The sequence below is a fragment of the Nematolebias whitei genome, chromosome 15 (assembly GCF_014905685.2).
Source record: "Nematolebias whitei isolate Nwh7 chromosome 15, NemWhi1, whole genome shotgun sequence".
NCBI lineage: Eukaryota > Metazoa > Chordata > Actinopteri > Cyprinodontiformes > Rivulidae > Nematolebias > Nematolebias whitei.
The window spans coordinates 35,368,890-35,390,096 of record NC_056512.1 but is presented as its reverse complement, the minus strand read 5'-3'; the positions used below and the strand labels follow the sequence as shown (position 1 = coordinate 35,390,096).

The 21,207-nt window shown below is 38.9% G+C and overlaps 1 protein-coding gene across 1 annotated transcript in view; it reads right to left on the bottom strand.

Annotated features, from left to right (window-relative positions):
• olfm2a (olfactomedin 2a) overlaps nt 1-8,279 on the bottom strand; it is a 68,439-nt gene extending 60,160 nt beyond the window's left edge. Inside the window, exon 1 of the mRNA XM_037688428.1 lies at nt 8,150-8,279. Coding sequence (XP_037544356.1) covers nt 8,150-8,206 — 57 coding nt within the window. The 5' untranslated portion in view covers nt 8,207-8,279. The remainder of the gene's footprint in view (nt 1-8,149) is intronic.
• Nucleotides 8,280-21,207: the final 12,928 nt, after the last annotated feature.

Genomic DNA, 21,207 nt, shown 5'->3' with positions numbered 1-21,207 from the left:
AGAGAGAGAGAGAGAGAGAGAGATTTTAGTAACACTAGATGATATATACATACAGAATAATGTAAACAGGGCTGTCAGAGTTGCAATGAGTTTATGTTATGTGGGTGAATGATCTGATCATCTGACTGATGGTTGCAGTAATCCACATTATTAGCAGAAATAGAGGGTCCCAAACCGAATTTTGCTTAGGGCCGGCACTGACAATAATAACTAAATGGCTAACATTGTAGAATACAGACAGGTTAAGAACAAATCACACTGTGTATAAAGCCAGGGAATAAAAGTGTTTTTTTTTTTGTTTTTTTTATGACTTCAAAACAGTGAAAGTTGGAGTCTGCCTGACATGCAGTGGTAACTCATTCCCAATAGAGAAGGCTCTGTCACCTCTGAGCTTAAGACTAGTTCCTGGAACCAAAAGAAGCATCTGATTCGCTGACCTCGGAGAGCACTGTGGGACATATGGCTGCAGCAGATCAGTTTCTCTGTAAAGTTGTCCCTTGGAATTTGTGTTGGGGATTATGCTCAGTTACCATCACACCAAATTTGAGCTCAGTATTTGTAAACTTTGCTGAGTCATTTTTGAGTTTGCAAATATCACTTATCCGTGGCCAACATCAAATGATGACGGAGATCTTATCTTCAACTTCAACACGGCCTCATGATTTTTGAAGAGATTTTACTAAAGGTAAATGAACACACACACATATACACACACATGCAAACATTGTCCAAATCATTATTGCTCCACCTTCATCTTTAGTGTTGGTCAATAATACATGTACACGTTGGTTTGCTGATTTTAATGAATGAACATAAGAATTATTTCACATTCTTTGTTTGTCACATTATGATGCATTGTAAGTTTGGCACAGAAACAGGACCAACACAAGCTGTTTAATTGCCTCCCTGTTTAAAGGGGAGAAGTTTTGTCGTGTGCACCATGTGAAGACATTTTTGACTAAAGCATCACAGTCAGGGTAGTGAATTGTTTGAAGATGTTTCAGATGGACATCAGCCATCACAGCTGTCCTGTTTGATTCTGATTGATCAAAGGTTCTCCCTTATTATCACCCAACACTAAAAGATGACTATGATTATTAAAACAGATTGTGTTTTTGTCCATCACCTGTGTGTGTCTGTCTAAATGTGACATGCATCCCTTTAATGAAGGATATGACTTTAATTCCTTTGTGGATTCACTGCAAAAAAAATAAAAAATCCTGATTTGAGTGAGGACAAATTTATTCCCAAGTTATGCAAGTACTGCCATAAAAGCTGTGAAAATCTAATAAAGTATTATGGGGTTTGTATATTACAGAAGTCATCTACTGTATAATTAGCTCAATGTAAATGCAACTAACTAACAGAAGTAAATGTGCCAAATAAGGCTTAAAGTTCAGTGTGATTAACACGTTCTTGTTTATTTTCAGTCCTAAAGCTGGCCAAGTTTCTGCTGCAGTCAGAATAAAAACACATCTTTACAGGATTGTAAGTCTGTTCTGTCTAATTGTGCGTCACAATCGCTGGTGAGAAAAAGGATCATATAAATTACAGAAAAGTTCAGCCAAATGCTTACTCACTGTTCTGTCTTTCTCCACGAGAATGACAAGCAATTAGATTTTTTCTCTCACACCACTTAGTGTTCGAGCAGAAAAAAAGAAAAACACCAAAGAAAGCGCTTGGTTTCATCAAGCTCAGCCAAACTAATGTTTGCAGTCTTTGAGGTCAAACTTCTTAAACCAATAACAGCATTTCCCTGCACTCCACAGCAGCACTGGTGAGGTTTTTTTTTTTCAAACCAGAGAATGGATCTTTCAAGTACGAGTCATTCTTTTTAATGTTGACCTCAAGCAGAACTTGTGTCGGTACAGAAAACGAGACAAAGTAATCACCTGACCTCTTTTAACAGTATTTCCACATCTCAGTCAGGCTTCTGCACAACCCTGAATGTTGAGACAGACATGTTTAAACACATCACTGAGTGCTCTCATGTCTTTGGTTCCATCATATTATATACTTTCTGGATGAAAGCCAAATATCGCCAAGTATTAATGTTACCTCAAATGTGGTGAGATTTAGAATTGATGCTTTTTTTTCTGATGCTGAAATGTCTTGTTCATTACCAGAATATCTGATCTCTTCAATGGTATCAATCATGTTTCGTTGTTTTCCTTTAATATTTATTTATTTATGTACATTTTATGCAGTCTAACTGCATACATTGTGCTATTTTAACCATATACTAAAATGTTCAGTTCATTTAGTAGATGGTTGCAATAACTTGAATTTTTGCAACTTTTTAAATATTCATTGAGATTTGTTCAGTTCTTTTAAAACACATATTTTTAAACTCTGCTTTTGCAAACAACATTTTTGTACTTCTTTTACGTTTTCTCTTCTGTTTTATTACTTTTAACTTTTAACTAAAATGTTGCTGCCATTATCCATTTAGTTAGCCTTTTATAACGGTTAGCTTTTAGTTGCATTTTGCTGCTTTTGGCTTTCAGCTACCATTTTGCTATTTTAGATTTTAGCTAACCTTTGGTACTTTTAGCTTTTTTAATTTTTAATTTTTTTGCTTTTGTATAGGGTTTTAACTACTTTTTGCTTTAGCTGTGGGTTTACTATTTTAAGCTAACATTTAGCTTTAGATAGCGTTTTTCTTTATCCAGCTTTTAGCATGTGCTCTGCTTCTTTTAGCTGTAACGAAGTTTCAGATTCTTCAGCTAATTTCAGCAGTCACTCAGCACGACGTTCACACTGCATGTTACAGATAACTATTTATCTTGTTGTATTTTAATATGTAAAAAAATCCCATCTATATAAAATGCTAATGAAATGTCTGGATTCCTAGACTAATTTTGCTTTAGTACATTGCTTTCCCTAATTTTTTTTAAAACTGCACCGAGCAAGTAGCATGATGTCAGAGCAAGATGTAGTCAATGTTTGTTTAAGCTTCAACTTTAAAGGACGTTGAAATCACTCAAGTTTACATGAAGCACAACTCTGGGAGGCTCTGTAAGGCAGAGTTTGTTTTCTGACTGCATCATGCATGGACTCACAAATAAGAGTTTAATATTTGAGAAGCAGTAACATGAACATGGCAGGACAGTCTTTTTTAAATGGGATTTCAACTCTTGTCATTACCAGATTTGGTCCTTACATTCCATATTACTCACACATGTGTGTATAATCACTTGAGTTAATCATGCATGGCTTCATGTATACAACACTGAAATATTTTTGCACCAAGGTCAAGCAGGTGGCCTGTATTAGAAGCACTGAGGACCCCTGAGGTTTACGGGTAGTTAACAAACACATGCTGTTAATGAACAAGTGCATCTGCCTCATTAAAGGCCTCTGAATATTTCACGACAGCGCTTCCTGAAACTGCGACAGAAAGATGTGCACAGATCCCAAGTCTGTTCACAGGCACTCTTCCTTTCATTGCTGCTGATTTGCATGAAATCATCAATTCTTTATGTTTGTCTGGAATATCAGAACTATGGGTCGTATCATTTTTTCTTTTAGACTCTTTAATATTTAATGTGAACACTTACAACAAATTGTCCCCCAAGGCCAATTACTGATGAATTCAGTAGAGCTGGGGCTTAAGATGTTGGATGGAAGTTTATCACCAGCTACATTTCCAGTGTTTAACATTGACCAGATCACAGTTGTGGTGCTATGTTTGTTAAATGGGCAAGTTGTTCATTCATTATTTTCTTTCCGACAACAGAGTGAATTGTTGGTTTAGATACTTAGAAATAATTCTTATTTATATTTGCCTTCATTTTTGGCATCAGGAAGAGGCTTGAAAATCCCCGCAGCTTCTTTTTTTTAAACGACTCTTATTAAAACGTGTTGGTTTTGCGGTCTGGGCTGTTCATATTAAACAGTGAACCTAACACACCCAAGCTCTGCAACCAGTTCATCAAGTCACCTCCTGTAGAGAAGGGATGTCAAACTCTAGTCCTTAAAAAGCGCTAACCTGCATGCTTTAGATGTTTTTCCTGCTCCAGCGCACCTGATTTAAATGAACGTGCCATTAACAGGCTTTTGCTGAATGTGATGTCACACTGTGAAGGTAAGTCAGCCATTTTAATCAGGTCTGTTTTAGCAGGAAACGAGAAAAGTCACAGGTTGGTGGATTTTAAGGGCTACATTTTGACGTTCCTGCTGTAGATTGAACATCTTCCATGTCGTTGAAGATCAGAAGTGTTTGCTGAAGTTGTAGACATTTAAAATACTGATGTATGCAGCAACATTTTATACATGTCACACATGATAGTTATGCATTGTCCAAATTCATCCTTTATCTGAAACATTAAAAATAAGGAACCACAGCTTGTTATAGACATTGTCTTGGTCTCATGATTTTTGGAGTTTGGTTTATGTTTTTATCACCCAATGTCAGAATGTAAAAGTGAACAATAATGTTTTTGACCTTATATGTGTGACTGTGAGAATATTTGCTTGTTACCAAAATATCTCACAAATCACTGTATATATATTTTTATGAAACCTGCAGAAAGTAATAACTGGATGGATATCTACGACTGATTAACTTTTAAAGTTAATTTAATTCAAGGTGCCTGCCATGGCTAATTCACATTAGCCAACACACAGATAATTATAATTCAGGCATTTTAACAGTTTTAGCTAAAATGTAATGTGGTAGTTGGGGCTAAGAGGCATTCACAACACATGATTTGTGTTATAATGAAATTGCAGGAAATTGTGCTTAATGTTATTTTCAAGGTTTGACCAAAATAGTTGTGATGCTAATAAGTCTCAACAGAAAGACAACCTTAGTCTAAAACTTGAGCATTGGGGGGGTGGATATGCATTATTTCAAGGGATACTATGCCTTTAATTTGTCATGTTTTTGGAAGTTGCTTTCTTGTTACATTGTGTTGCAACACAATTTTTCTAGGATCATCTTGATTTTGTGCATAACTGCATTATGTCTTGTGTTTGTTGCATTTTAAACCAGTATTCTTGGTTTCCACTTTCAGACACAACAGGTCCTGCAGTTTGCTAATGGCTTGTATTATATCAGTAAATCTCACTCAGTGTAAATTCTTTCTGGTTTCCTTTATGTCCATTCAGACAATCATTGCTGTTTTCTCATCCTGCTGTTTATTATTGTGCTATGTTTTGTTTTTATTTTATTCAGTCCTTGAGAGAGAGAGAGAGACAGAGAGACAGAGAGACAGAGAGACAGAGAGAGAGAGACAGAGAGACAGAGAGACAGAGAGAGAGAGAGAGAGAGAGAGAGAGAGAGAGAGAGAGAGAGAGAGTATTCTTGACTTTCCTCTTCTCCCTCTGTCTCCTGTTTCCCTTCTCGTGATCTTCGACTGACAAAAGCACAATTTCCACCATCATCCTGTTTGTCAACATCACCATGGTGGTCATTGTTAACCCAGGAACCTTGGACCTTAACCTTGTTAACCTTGGAACAGGCACAAGGGCTTGTGCTCCCTATTGGCTGGTTTATATATGTATACATGCACACATACATACATGTATACATATATACTTACATACGTACACTGCCTGGCCCCCCAAAAAAGTCACCGCCAAAAAAAAGGGTCACACACTAATATTTTGTTGAATCCCTTTTAGTTTTGATCACGGCATGCATTCTCTGTGGCATTGTTTCGATAAGCTTCTGCAACATCGCAAGATCCATTTCCATCCAGTGTTGCATTGATTTTTCACCAAGATCTTGCATTGATGACTAGGCACTAGGCATGATGGGTGCATCACTTCACCTTCCTCTCTTCTGTCCCTGATGTGCCCATCACTCTGGAACAGGGCAAATCTGGACTCATCAGATCATATGACCTTCTTCCGTTGCTCCAGCGTCCAATATATATGCTCCTTGGCAAATTGAAGCCTTTTTTTTCTGGTTAGCCTCACTGATTAGTGGTTTTCTTAAGGCTTGACAGCTGTTCAGTCCCAATTCCTTACTTCCTTCACATTGTGCGTGTGGAAATGCTCTTACTTTCACTATTAAACATAGCCCTGAGTGCTACTGTTGTTTTTCTTCTATTTGATTTCACCAAACATTTAAGTGATCGCCGATCACTATCATTCAGGATTTTTTTCTGACCATATTTCTTCCTCTAAGACGATGGGTCCCCACTATCCTTCCAGTTTTTAATAATGCATTGAACAGAACTTAACCCAAATTCAGCAGTTTCTGCAATCTCCTTAGATGTTTTCTCTGCTTGATGCATGCCAATGATTTGACCCTTCTCAGACAGACAGACCTCTTTTCCACGACCATGCGATGTGTCTTTCCACATGGTTGTTTAAGAAATGAGAAGCAACACATTGTGCCAGTTAAGGTTAAATAATTTGTTGCCAGCTGAAAGATATTCGCCCATGCAGTAATTATCTAATAGGAGACTCCTACTTGTTTGCTTAGTTAAATCCAGGTGGCAACTTTTTTTTTTGGTCAGGCAGCATACATACATAAAAAAAATGTTGCCAGTTCTTAGCTACAAAAGGCACAACACTTAATACACAAACAAACAAACATAATATGCAAAATAGATGAAAAAAGAAAAGTTGTGAAACACACTAAGGACTATTTTTATCTGAAATCCTCCAGAAAAATAAATATTTAAGCAAGATGTTGAGGGGAAACCCAGTTCAGTTTTGCACACATATGACAAATGATTCCATCACGAAACACAGAAGAAAGACATTCTACAAAAATATGGCAAGTCATTCTCATAAAAAAATAATAATAATATCTTGACATTGGCCATTCATAATAAAATTATAATTAAATTCCTGCTATTGTTAAAATAAAACATAAATAAATCATAATTCATGCTTTAATATTTCAAAAATATGTGTGTTACTTCATAGTGTGTTAGTGTTTTCAAATGTTGGAATAATTTATAATTTTCTAAAGCAACACAGAAAGAACTCATTTAGCTTTGCATTGTTCTGTATAATAATTTTATCAAAGAGGGTATGAGCAAGCATGGATTTTTCTGTTGTCACATGTCCTAATATTTAAAATACTAATTAATACTAGCAGTTTATTTTTTACTTTCATAACAGTGCAGATTAATTTTATACTACTTGTAGCATTTGTATAAATTATTTGTGTGTTGTTGTTTTTTTAAAGTTTAGTGTAGATGTCGCGCCTGTGAACGTTTTATAGGAGCAGAAATCTCTCTTGACTCCTCTCATGGTGATACCACCAGGAGAGGAGGAGGCGCTGTCCGCGGTGCTGAATTCACTCTACTTTTTTAACGGAGTGCTGTGGTGCTGTCCATGGTGCTGTCCACGGTGCTGAATGTGTTACATCACCGAGTTTAAAGTGCGTAAAGGATCATCTGCAAAGCCACAAATACCAGGCAGACTATAGCAGCTTTAGCTTTATCACGCCTTCTAATTAGTTATTAGTTATGCTCAACACTGCAAATATTGCTGACCAGCTGACCCCTCCTACGAATTCAAGCCCCCCTGTCCTGACTGACTAACCCTTTCTGGGTCAAATAATTTACCATCCTTCACTTCAATTTCCAGCTGTCACATCAGAGCTCATCATTTTCCACCAAACGAAGCATATTCCCCCCACCCCCCTTTTTTTCTGGAGTGCCATACAGGCGGGAGGATGTGCGGAGCAGAGACACATCACACCTCGTCAGGACCATTTATTTATTGGCGCTGCTCTGCTACTTTACGTTAATTACTCCCGGTTTTTGTTCCTCACTCTGCTGCCTGCTTCCTTTGTCAATTAGCACAGTCAGTAACAGCGGCTCTCTATCAGGGATGTATGAATCTCAATAACAGCCTCTAGATCATCAAAAAATAAATAAAAATCCTCAGAAAGCCCATAAAATGCATTTACAAAAGAAAAACTGCAGTAAAACAAGTTCCTACAGATTTATCACACCATTTTTGTCTCTTTTGTTGTTGTATCTGAACTTTAAATGAGTCTACACAAGATCAACGAGCCTTACGCAGAAGGTCTTGGAGCCTTTTTTAAATTATTTATTTATTTATTTATTGTGGCAGATTTTTCATCAAGGCTTTGGGTTTGGAGAATTTACACACAGTAATGCTATAACACAGCTACAATAAGTTTCAATGCCTTTCCATGGCATGCAGGCACACTCACCTCACTGGACATTCCAACTAACATCACAAGTAGAAACATGGCACTGAAGAGATGCATTCTTGGTGAAATGATAGCGTCCCAGTCAACACCAGTTCCAGCAGGTCTCTCAGCCCCCCACCTCTCTCCTCTGTTCTGGTCCCTTACTGGGGCGGTTTCTTCAGACACACAGGGATTCCTTTAATGCTGTGTGGGCTGTGCTCCAGCAGCCTCATCACCAGGACGCACGGCAGTCCTCTCTGTGTGGCTCGGGAAAAGCGACCAGCAGCGTGTCTTGCGTGTGCAGCATAAGATCCGAGCTCACGTTGTCTGTGAGAAAAAGAAGAAAAAGAAGAAGAAGAAAAAAAACTATCCTCAGATACTGTAAATTGTGCACAGACAGCGGTCCCCCTCCCACCTGCAAAATAACTGCGACCGGACTGGGAGAGAGACGGAAAGTCGCAGAGGTTGGAAGGTGACTGCTGTGCTTGCGCGGCGAGGACACTAGGAGCAGCACGTCCGTGTGCCACGAGCCCAGGAAAACAAGTGCAGGGCTCTGATAGAGCCGAGCCCGGCAGTGCACGCGCGGGTGTATGCGCATGCTTGATAGATAGATAGATAGATAGATAGATAGATAGATAGATAGATAGATAGATAGATAGATAGATAGATAGATAGATAGATAGATAGATAGATAGATAGATAGATAGATAGATAGATAATTGCCTTTTAAAACAGCTGAAGGAAACCATGTTAAGCCAAAACATTGTGCGTTGTGATTGACTGTCACCTACTGCCCCATCAAATTCTATCTCAGTAGCTGTAAAATTCATTGCAGTTTGTTTTATCTAGGCTGAGGTTGATTTGCTGTTGCAGCAATCTTGAACTGGGTTTACTTCCAAATGTATTCAGATGTAGATGTCAATGAAATGGAAGCTTTCTGCGTCATTCAACTCCATTCAGTGATTCTTGAGATTTAAGAAAAGCATTACAGAAAAAACAAACTTACACACAAGCAAGGGCAAAAACATTATCTCTCTGTCTTCCCCTTTGGCAGCAGGTGGTACATATGTCAGAACAGAGAGACTCACTGGGGTTTAAACATTATGGAATATATGAGATTTGATTGTGATGATTATAGTGAAGTCACTGTGGAACAGAGTTAATTGAATAATGAGTTGGATTTCTGTTAAGTAGCCTCTTCTCTGGGCCAGCCATGTGAGTTTTTGTAATGAAATGTTTTAAAAAGAGCCTACAGCTTCTTGGGAAGCTGTAGGCTTTGTAGGAATTCTGAACTGGAAAATAAATGTCACAACCTGTGTTGCCCATGTCTTTCCCCCCTCATTGATAAATGCTCCTTGAAGTAAAAACATGTCACCTGTAGTGATTCTCTTGACTGACCAGAGTCAAGAATGCTAAACCCTAAAAACTAAAACAACAAAATAAATAAACAAAAAATTAGAGGAGTCAGTTCTGTGTTTATTTTTCAACACACACATACATTTTAAAATTAAAAACCTACAATTCCTGGATAGAAAGTGTATCACTCTCAGCCTTTCATGCCAGAGTTTTTAGAATAAGATCATTGTGCACTGAGACATTACAGAGTTGTACGTGTTTAGTTGAAAATAATGTTGTGTGTATTTAAGTTCATACAACGTTGTGAGATGTATTTCTCAGAGTATGTTTTGAATTACTCTTGGCTAATACCACATCATATTATAGCACAATATCTGTAAAACCAAACAAATATAGATTTTTTTGTGTGTTTTCCATGCTCATTTGGCTATGGCGGTCATTTTGAACTGGCTCTATAAGTTAATCAGTTGTAATTGTACATGCATTACTTACTTTATGCAACTCATTAAACTAGAGTGAATATTTAAAAGCAACATATTAAATAAAATTATTGCACAATGCGTAGCTGCTTAAAATATATGTACCTGTATGTTGGAGACCAGTTTCAGCTACTATAACACCAGATTTTAACTTAATTTCTTCTAAATCAATAGAGGTAAAGACATATTTTGTGGTCTGTAAACTCACTTGGTTGTGGCAGCCATCTTGAAATGAACTGACTCAAAAGTTGTTCATCAGGTGTAGATGTACATTCATTGATTATTTTCTAGAAGTTTCATTCAAATATCTTCATTGCCTTTGACAGCATGTGATGACTTAGGAATATATGAAATGTGAGACGTGATGGTACACCAATAAAACACATATTTGTGTCTCAGACCCAAAATTTGCTGTATCCACTTACATGTAGGTACATAACATAAGGCAGTGAAATGTTACCTGAAAAAAGCATCAGCATGTTTTTTGTTTTTGACTTGCAGTAGAAGCACAAGCTGATCACAAAAAGCATTTAGAATGATGTCAGCCCAGAAGGATTCGGTTCCCCCGTTATTGCTCTGTTTGATTTAGCAGAGTGTCGAACGTCTTCACTTCTGCTGCCCTGACTGGCATGGTGCACACCCCTCTAATTTCACGGGAAGAAAACGGGACACGAGGAGATGAGGTGAGTAGGGAAATGGAGCAGGAGAGAAGTCAAGTGTGAGAATCATAGAAAAATCAATGGCAACAGTTACTCCTACCTTCCTCTGATGTTGCTTTTGCCACCATCGCTGTATTATAGTGTGCCACCTAGAACAGTGTGTCTGCTTGAACGTACAATAAGCATGAAGCTAATCAGAAGGACTACAGCTGCCAAGATGAATAAAACTGAAGTTGAGTCATTGCATGGGGCCAGAGTTGACTGAGTTGAATGGTCATGCACTCATATTTCTTCTGCTGCTCTATTCCTTCTTCTTTTTAGCTCTTAGAACAGAGGCCACGGATGAAACTGGTAAATATTTTTGAGGAAAATGCAAACAAAGCATTGTTTTGTCAAAGATAAAGCAATCTTCTATTTACATTCCTGAGTCAGAAGGCCAAGAGAAAGTAAAAAAATTCACCTAAGAGTGCACTGCTGGTTGTTTGAGTTTCGTGCTTGATGTGATCTAAGATTATGCTTTATGTTTATTTTATTCATGTGCTACTAAATATGTTTCCAAGTGTACACCATGCACATATTATTATGTCTAACAACCATCAGGTTTTCTATTCTTGTAAACTGTGTGAGTGTTCTAACATCTTGTTTGTGGAAAAGAAAAAAGCTTCAGCACCAACAGTTTAGATTAGACTATTTTTCATTGAGCCACTCTATCTAAGCCCACGTTTAAAGAGAATTTCCGTTTTCAAGATTTGACACTCCAAAGAAAGCAAATCCAAACACAGTCCTAGAGGTTCTGGAGTAAGAGCTGCTTTGAGTTATCTGTGTTTACTGTGACTGTTAATCAGTGAGAGACTTGATTATAGATCAACATACAGACATACTGAGACAGTCAAACTTAATTTTGTGAAGTCAGAGTGTACAAGTTGCTCCATTCATTGAGGAAACATTACAGAGCTTATGGTTGTTATTGATCTTTGTAATGTAACTGTTGCTGCCAGTGTTGCTGAGTTATTATGCAATAAAGGCGAGGCACCATATGCTTTCTAACTGAGTCCAAAATGCTGAGTCTGGATTAGTTTGTCTGATAGGCACATGAAATGTCTGAAGCTTATTTAGTTTACCATCTTTGGCTTTTGATATTAAAACTCTTTGCATGTTAACACAATAAACAATATATCATTACACAAATAGGGAGACATTAACCCAAAACATTCCTTGAAATATCACTTACATGTGAGCAAACAAACAGGCTTTGTGCAAACACAACATTTATCTCACACTTAAACAACCTTGATGAATGTCTAATTTGCTTTCATGGGTACAAACAACAACAACAATTTTGTAAATGTACAATCTTCACACAAATGGACCGCTACAGCTTACTATCTACCCACCTAACAAGTTGTTGTTTACTGTAGCAACTGAAAATAAACTCCCAAATTGTAATTTAGGATAGTTCACAACAAACATCTGGTTAATGGAAGCATTTTTTACATTATCTAATCAAATTGAAGGAACGTTTATCTCCTGGTGCCTTTAATGACAGTATTTTATATTAAGATCAATAAGATTGATAGAGTTCTAGCCATTTTAATCAAAGGTTGAAAATAATATATTTGTGTAATGCCATGCAATATTGCAAGATGTGCCACTCAGAGTTTGTATTGTGAATGATTCTCAGCTGCTGCCTCGTCAAATGTTAGTTCAGTGTCAATCAATGCAATTTGGATGGACTCCAAATAAATAATGTCAAAGTTTTGAGCAAAGATCTTGTGTGAGCTGTCAGCATTTAGTTAATGTGTTGAGGAACAGTATTTAGCAGCAAATACTTCAATTTTAGGCAAATTACTGTAAAATTAAGTGTGTTATAACCATTTATGCCTTTTGTAAAGTCAGTTGGCTGTGGCAGCCTTTTAAATTGAAGGATTCAAGGTTCTTTATTTGTCATGCACACCACATGTGGTGCACGTGGTGGAACAAAATTGTGTACACAGGGTCCCAGTTACACCCAACAAAAGTATAAAATGTAAACGAAAACAGTCAATCTGATTACAAAAAGACTCACAAACACATGTAAACTGAAATGGACAAAAACATAATTGCCTGACTGACTTTTGACAGTGGGTGATAAAAATGACAACATGTGAGACGCATTAGTGAATTAGTAGCCACTCATTGGGACAAAGACTCAAGTTCTTTCAGCTTAGTGCAGAAACAGAAAGGCGTGAAACTGTCTGTAGCTGCTAGAGGACGAAACTGAACACGGCTTTTTACACATGTTTTTAAATGTAGCACTTTATTACATGCACAAGGACAACTCAGGTTACTTTTTTCCATTAGTAACAGTACAGCACGTCTCGACTCGACTCAGCACGGCTCCAAGGCTTTTCCATTAGTAATGGGACGTAGAACCGGTCCCTTTTTCAGAACCCTTATCTCTGTGGTACCAGCCGAGCCGAGCAGGTACCAAAACGTGACGTCAGAACACTGTCGGTCACTGATTGGTCAGGGGGTGGAGTCACTGACTGTTTGAGAAATTTCACAACATTCGATCCGCCATTTGCAATTACCGGTGTTTGAACTCGAGGAGCTACTGGACCTATTGTAAAGATTTTAAAACCAATAATGACAACACCGTGGTCTAATGCTAAAGTGCAGGCTTTTTTTGTGCTTGGTGGCAGATGACAAAATTCAGAGCGAGCTAGATGGAGCTTCGCCAGTCCTCTCCACCGGAGCCTCGGAGCCCCCTCAGGCCATGCAGGGCATCATGTCCCTGGCTCCGAGCTCTGCCAGTCACCGCAGAAGATCCTCTGTGCTGCCGACTTGGGGCTCAGGCTCCGGGCCCTGACCTTGTGTGCTGTGCGGGCTCCGAGCTCACTGGTCACCACGGAGGATCATACAAGCTACTGACTCGCAGAAGACCATTGCCCAGACCCCGGCCTCGCCTGCTCAAGAAGGCCGAACCCTGATCCTGGCAGACGGGCGGACCGAGACAGGTCTGGTGCACAGAGGGTGGAAACAATTTTTAAAAACATTTTATGTATTTTATTTTTTTTAATCAGTGAAGAATTAAAAATAAATAAATAAATGGTGCCGGCTTCATCTTGAAATCATGTTTTCATTTTAATGACTTAAATAATCTGTTAAAGTTAACTCAGCTGAAAAATCACAAGGCACAAAATTATTGGATCTCTCAGGAATATTTACCTCAAACATGTTTAAAGAAGAGATATGGCTTAGTTCAACTTTATTCTAACCCACAGATGTACAAATCACACAACAAGAATTAAACTTTTAAGCAAAGCTCAAAATAAAAATAAAAAATCTGAACAAGAAACAAAACCACATATAGTTTAATTTGATAATTGTAATAATCTACATTCTTTTTAATTTACCAGAAACTTCAAAATAAATTCCCACCCTGTACTGAAACCTGTTTCAGGGTCTTACCACCAGTATTACTGCCACCAGCTGGTGAGGCGCGTGACGTCAATTTGAACCCCTCCCCCTGGAACCGGTACTGAAAGCATAATGGAAACACAACATGTACTGTATTGAGCTGAGTAGAACTGTGCTATACCGGTACTAAAGGTACTAATGGAAAAGGGTTCATTAGATTTGTTAAAAGGAATTGCATTCCATGCTGCACACTCATCGTGACACATCTTAATTTACTTGATGTGATCATTCCTAAAAGAAGTTTCAGGCAGTTTGTTGTTCCCAAACAGCAAGTCCTTGCTTGGATCAGGGAAACATGAGCAACATAGAGAGGCCGCAGCCTGGTAGATTTTTAAGGAAAGTGAAGCTGCAAAGAAACACATAGACACACCTGCCCATCCATTTCTTTCTTTCAGTTTCTACGTGCAGGCGTTCCTTAGTTCTGCTCCTTTTTGTCTTTCCTACAGAACAAGGAAGGTACAGATGTTCCCATGTTATGCTAAACAGGATAAAAAGATGATGCGTAATGCGAGAGTAAAGAAGCATGAGGCAACCAAAGTCCACATCGCCCACAGCAAGAGAAATCAGCAGCTACTTGTTGTAGACATTTTTCTTTACTGCTTTTTTTCTGCTCCATTGAAGCTGTGGCAGCTTCCTGTTTTTTCATGCATGCTGTTTATTTTTTTTTTCTTCTGTTTCTCCTGGAGAAGACTGCCTGCACTGTAAAGTTCCTGAGCATCACAAGATTTCACTTTCCACTGCCACACTCCAGAGAGTGAGTGCAAATGGGTGTGAGCGAGTGTCGGTGCCAGTGAGTGCAGCATGTACACAGAGGTGCAACAATCTCCCAAGAAAATGTAGAAGTAAAGCTTTGATGTAGGTCTGCCAAAAAAAAAAAAAGAGCGGGGTCAGGTTTTCTCCATTAGAGATTTCAAGAAAGATGTTTACTTTTTTCTTGCTAATAACTTGAAGCACACATTTTCACTTCTTTCCCTGTAGAGCAGGAGTCCTCTTGCAAGAAAATGGGAGCCAAAGCTGATGTGATCCTGAAATCTAAAATGAACTTGAAAGGGAGAAGAAAGGAGAATGCACTATTCATTACCTCTGAGATGTTTTAGCGCTCCGACCAGTAAAATGTGGGACGTAAAGAGAGGTACTAAAATGCTCCTGAAAGTGATGAGGGCCTTGTGTCTTCTCTTAAAGTAGCTGTAGCTGGCAGACCTCATCTCTGACAGAGGCTGTTGTTAACTCACAGTTCTCTCTGAACTGTATTTTCCAGCAGCCATTTGAACTGACAGCTACAAGCAAATGTAATGTATGTCTCAGGTTGATATCTCCCAGTTTGTGACATTCATTGTACAGTGTTATTATGAGTTTAGGGGAGGGAGGCCAAGATAAAGAGCTTGACACTAGTGGGATAAAGGAACGGTTTTACATAATTAAGCAGATAGAAGTGATTACAGCAGCTTATCCATAGAGCACAAACTGCACATACTCCGTCTCATTATGAAGTCAAAGACTCCAAACTGTCGCTGATGGCTTAATTACAGTTTCACCGTGGAACAAATGCTAGAGCCATTACAGCAATTCACAAACCTTTTCTTGATCACAGTCATCAGAAGAGGTGCTTTCTTTCCTCCCTAATTTTTGTATTATCTTTCTACTTGTTTCCGTTCTTATTATGCTTACGCTGCTGTCTTCTGCTTCTGACAAAACACGGATCCATCATTTGCTTCTGCTGTGACCATTGTAACAAAAGGAAAGGGAGTGAAACACACATGCTCCTATTAAATTGCCTGTCTATGACCCCAGTCTTCAAATGCTCACTCGGGTCTCTTGCAGGGCTTTAACTTGTGTAGTCATTAGAAGCTTAGGTTGTCCCTCCGGCCTCCACAAGCTGCACAGAGGTGGGCCAGCCAGCACCTAAGTGTGGACTCAGCAGTTCTTTGAAGTTGGTGTCAGTGGCCAGGCAGAAGGGTTTTTATTCTCTATTCTGCTTCTGCATTATTGAATCATGTGACTTCCTAAAGTCTGAAACTGGACACATCTGAGAGGCAGCGTGCAGATTGGTTAAATTAATATTATTTTTAGTGGAGTTGTCTTGAAAGAGAGACAGAGAAGGGACACTGGCACGACTGGGTCATTTAGAAAGAACAGCGTTTTCTTTGTGTCCAAGTTGTTTATCTCTTTGAGGCACTCGGTTATATGTTGGCACATACATTTAGAAGCCCTAACTGACTGTATACTATGTACTACACAATGCTGCACACACACTTGCGTGAACATGTAAAACACACATGCAAGCACAAAACAAACAAATCACACATACCCTGTGCTCCTTCCCCTGAAGGCCTTCATTAGATAAAAGGAAAACAGCTCTTTCCAGCGCTGCAGTGCAATTATTCAGCGTAGTCAAGCATGTCTCTGTGTGACAAAGCAAATTGCTTTTTCAGTTTGCTGTTCCCGATACAGATAGAGCTTTCAAAATCTAAGGGGAAGCCGCGCACCACTGCTCTCAATGCTGCGAGAGATACCAACAGTTATTTAGCCCCACTGTGTGCACCCGTGTTTATCCATCAGAGGGCTTTATACATGCCTGTGCGCCGTGCATGTGTGCATTGTGAGGGACACTGATGCATGACAGTCAGTATTTCTTATTGCAGTTTTTGTGAAACATGGCTTGATTGATGGAAGACTAGAGTGTCTTGGTGTATGATCTGAATAAAATAACTTCATGAACTGTACATGTTTGTTTTACCGTTGTGAAAGCAGACTGGTAAATGATACTCCTGCATGCTTCACAGCAGGATATTATGAACAGATACTAGAACTTTCACACCAGCGATCTTTGAAGCACTATTCTGTCAATTCAGTTTCAAATTACTGGATAATTTTGACAATTCTAGAATTTTTTCCTAATGACTGAATTATGACGGGTTAAAAAAAAAAAAGAAAAGCTTCTGTGACTTATAAAGCATTTCTCCATTCAAGCTAAGAAAATGTCATTAAATTTAACATGGGCTCAACAGTTGAAGTTAAATTGTGACAATGATGACCGAGGGCATTTGTATGAAAGTGGTCTGAGAAATACGCAGCCACATGCTCAGAACTGGCAGATGATTATTTCTCTCTTCATGTTAAACTGAGTGAGAGAGCTGTTCTCAGCCACTGAGTCCTTATTTATCTTATCTCCGCACCCTCCACCAGCCTCCCAATCAATAACCAGGGACCTGGAGCAAGACAGGGAGAGAGAGGCAGAGGAGAAGTCATCTAAAGAGAGGCAGTGGGAGAGTAAGCACAGGAACAGAGCACAGGGTGGAAATTTATCTGTGCTGTCTGCTGCTTTGTGGCCACACAGGGAGACAAATGCTTTGGGGAAGCTTCAGAAATCTCCTATATGATTATTGATTATGTCAATTGATTTTTGATGAGCTTTTTTCTGAATAATGTTAACTTTTTTTTTATTTGGGAGCAGTAACATTGCATAATTTACAATGAAAGAGAAAGCAATGAAAAGTAGGACCTGTTTTTGAAGATTATTTTGTATGAAATGTCACTTAAAGGCCTCTGCAAAGTTTATGAATAGCTGCTGTCTTGATTATCATCACCACATGCTTTAAACGAAAAGAAAAATGTATTATTATCTGCTGTCCTGTCACTATGAATTTAGTGGAAAGCTTGAAGAAAAACTACGTCCAAATTTCCAGGAATATACTTTCTGGTTAGCTTGTTGCCATAGAGACCTACTGTTGTCATGCCAACAGTTTACAAAGCATGTAATGAGACAATCACAGGACAAGGTGAGCAGATCTGACCAAAAAAAAAAAAAAAAAATGTTACAACTTTGCTGTGGAGGAACAAGTTGGTGGTTGTTTGAAAAACTTGCAGACAGTGCAAGCACAAAGTTCAGACAGGATTTCTTTCTTTAGGGACACGATATTACCACATGCTGAGATGGTTCAGGACGAAAAGTACAAAAAGAGGAGAAAGCGAGGCTTGTTGAGGAAGAAGTGACACGATGTGTAAGAGCTGTGCAACAGAAAGATATTTGGCAAGAAACCAGCGTTGAAGCTCCACTGAGCTTTTCTGTGTCCTTACAAGCAGTCTGAGGAAGCCTGCATGGACACTTCAAAACAAAAAAAACCCACCAGATTTATGCCAGTCAGGGATGTCCATATGTGCCTGGAATATCTGATCAAAATCCACTGATGTAGCTTTATGCCTGCTGGCTGTGGGAGGGATGGAGTAAAGCAAGAAGAGGGAGTGAGAGAGAATCACAAGTACACAAAGAAAAACAGTAGCTGGGATGAAAGAGACAACAAAGAGCAAAAGAGAAAGACAAAAAAAAAAACGAGGATTTGACATTGACTGACAAAGGATTGTTAGACGCTAACAAAATTAGAGGAACTGGCTGAAAGGCAGATGGAAAAAGAGAGAAACTGAACAGCACTGGGCCCTGTGGAATCCAGTGACCACTCCAATTATTGTCTATTTTCCTCACAAATGGTTGGAGTTATTGTAAGTCAGTCCCGGGGGACCCAGACCGCTCCTCATTTTCTCTGAGATTCAATTCCACTCCATTCTCTTCGTCTTTTACATATAAAACACTTTCTTCAATTATTCCTCCGACATTCATATCTGTATTATTTGACGCCTTCGCCTATTCAGAGTGACTGCTCATTTCGCCCCACTCTAGTGTGACTAGAATCAATCCCAGGCTCATTCCAAGATAGACAAAATGACCATGTGTGTGTGTGTGTGTGTGTGTGTGTGTGTGCGTGGGTGTTCACCCCATGTGTAACTGTGTTGTGTGTGACTGAGCACAAGAGCAAAATTGAAAAAAATGTCAGACCAGTGGTGAGAGTGCAAAATCCTTTACAAGTTGCATGCAAATGAGATTTTGTAGCCAGGGAGTGTGTGTTTGGTGTAATAAAGGTGTTTCTACTTTATCCATACCCTGCTTTCTCTCTTACCGATTATTTATTTGTGATCAAATGCAGCCACAATTTCACAGAGCATGCCTTTCTCCTTCAGCTGATTAGACACAAAGGGTGTTTCCATCAGAGTTTTACATGAGGGTGTTTCACAACCTATACAGCCTCGTCAGCTTCTCCTTCTCCCCTTTTTCTCCTGCCTTGTGTGTTTTTAATTACCAAAATATTGCCCAGTGTGCAGATTTGGGCCACAGCTAGATCTCATCAATCAGTCTCTCTGTAAATACCTGGTCCCTGCATCAACTCCCTGCCAGATCCTTAAGCTACTAACACAGTTGGCTAGCCAAACACATTTATTTATTTATTTTGTGAAGTGCATGCAATTACTTACAGCGTTTCTCCTCTTTTTAGACCTATAGCATCAACAAACCTTTTGCAGATGATGTTGCTGTAATGCATTTGATATCTAGATCAAAAGCAGAGATGTTGCGCTAAAATCAAAACATTTCACACCGTATTTGTTTTTCTTCACACTCCAGTCAATTTTCTAGCATAAGCCTCTTGTCTCACAAAGTCAGCCAATATGTAAATAAATGTCAGAGTCCAGAACAAAAATGGCTCTATCATCTCTGTTGTAGAGCCCTTGAGGCAATGTCAGATATCTAAAGTTTACTGCAATAAGTGTTAATCCAAGCTTACAATGGAACTTGCAGAATAGTTAGGATGACAGGAAATAAGCAAGTTCATAAACCACAATACCCGTCATGTCTCCAATGTCCCACAGGCTAAACAAGAACTCCTCTTTAAGCCTGAAGGCTTCCTCAACTCCAGCTTCAGGGATTATAAACTTGAAAAACCAGTGATGATCTTTGTACGTGTTATCTTTGTCAGCAACCAGTCAAGACTTCTGCCTCAAACTGACACCCAGTTCAAATCTGCTTTGGCTCAAAGAAAATACAATAAAAGCACTGAAATGTATACAAAAATAAAGTATCGGAGCCACATTTCATCTGAACTATTCCTTTATTTCCCGGAAACAGAGATGAAAAAGCCAAACTTCAAAACATTGTTCTCCATTAAAACTGTTTCAAAGTACTCATAAAGTGACTAGCATTACTTGTGAAGGCTCTGACCTCAATCTTTTGCACTCTTTGTGCTCTGAGCCTCATTCACAATTTACTCCAGGCAGCTCTTTCCATATTCAGAGCAGCCCTTGCTCCAGGGGACTGCTCACAGGTAAAAGGCACGTTGGTTGTCTGGGGGGGAAATGTGATCGATTTTCATTTGACATCCGGCATTTGAGACCCAGATGAAGGGGATATGAACTCTGTTTTCAGATGGTGGTGAAGCAGGGGTGGGGGGGTCGGGATCTATGTGGAACTGTGTATACATGTATGTATTTTCATGTCTGTGTGTGTAAACAGAGGGAAAGGGCTGCCGCTCCAATTTTCTGGCTGACAGACAGTCTCTTGGTTAATGAGCAGCTGTCGGCCATCACTATTCATGAGCCCTGTCACTCACCTCCTCTCTCAAAGCACCAACACCTGAACCCCCACCCCCCCTTCGCTCATTAGCGCAGCAGCATAGACACACATCTACATGTAGTCTCTATCGTAACCACGTTCATCCTACAAAGTAACTACCTGCACGTAATAATGTAAAAAAATTGTGAGGATCAGCAGAGGTTGGAGCTTCAGTGGAATTAAAATTGAGACGGCGTGATTTGAGCATTTCATTCAAGTTGCAAAGTATCTGATAAATTTGTATCTGCTCTTTCATCTGAAGCTGCAAAAGGCAGACAGATGGACATTTACTAGAAATAGCTGTTTGATGTGTCTTGGAAGAAATGAATGGACAAACTGATTTTGCTCCTGGATTCTGAGTATTCACAGAAAATGAAACAGCAACATTTAGGCTTTTCACATGGCTTCAAATTCAAGTTGTGTTTATTTGTCATATGCAAAGTTAACACAAGGTTAACAGTACAATGAAATGCTTAGGATGAGAACCGATTTGACTCGCTAAATATAAAATCAAAGAACAAACAAACAAGAAATACTAAAACATGCAATAAGGATACAAATATAAAGTACCAAAAAAGTGAAAAAGAGATGGTAAACAACAACGTGGTAGAATATAACAGTGCAAGCAGACTGAATTTGAATGAATAAGTATTTCAAGGTAGTAATATAAGTTAAAATGCACATGATATA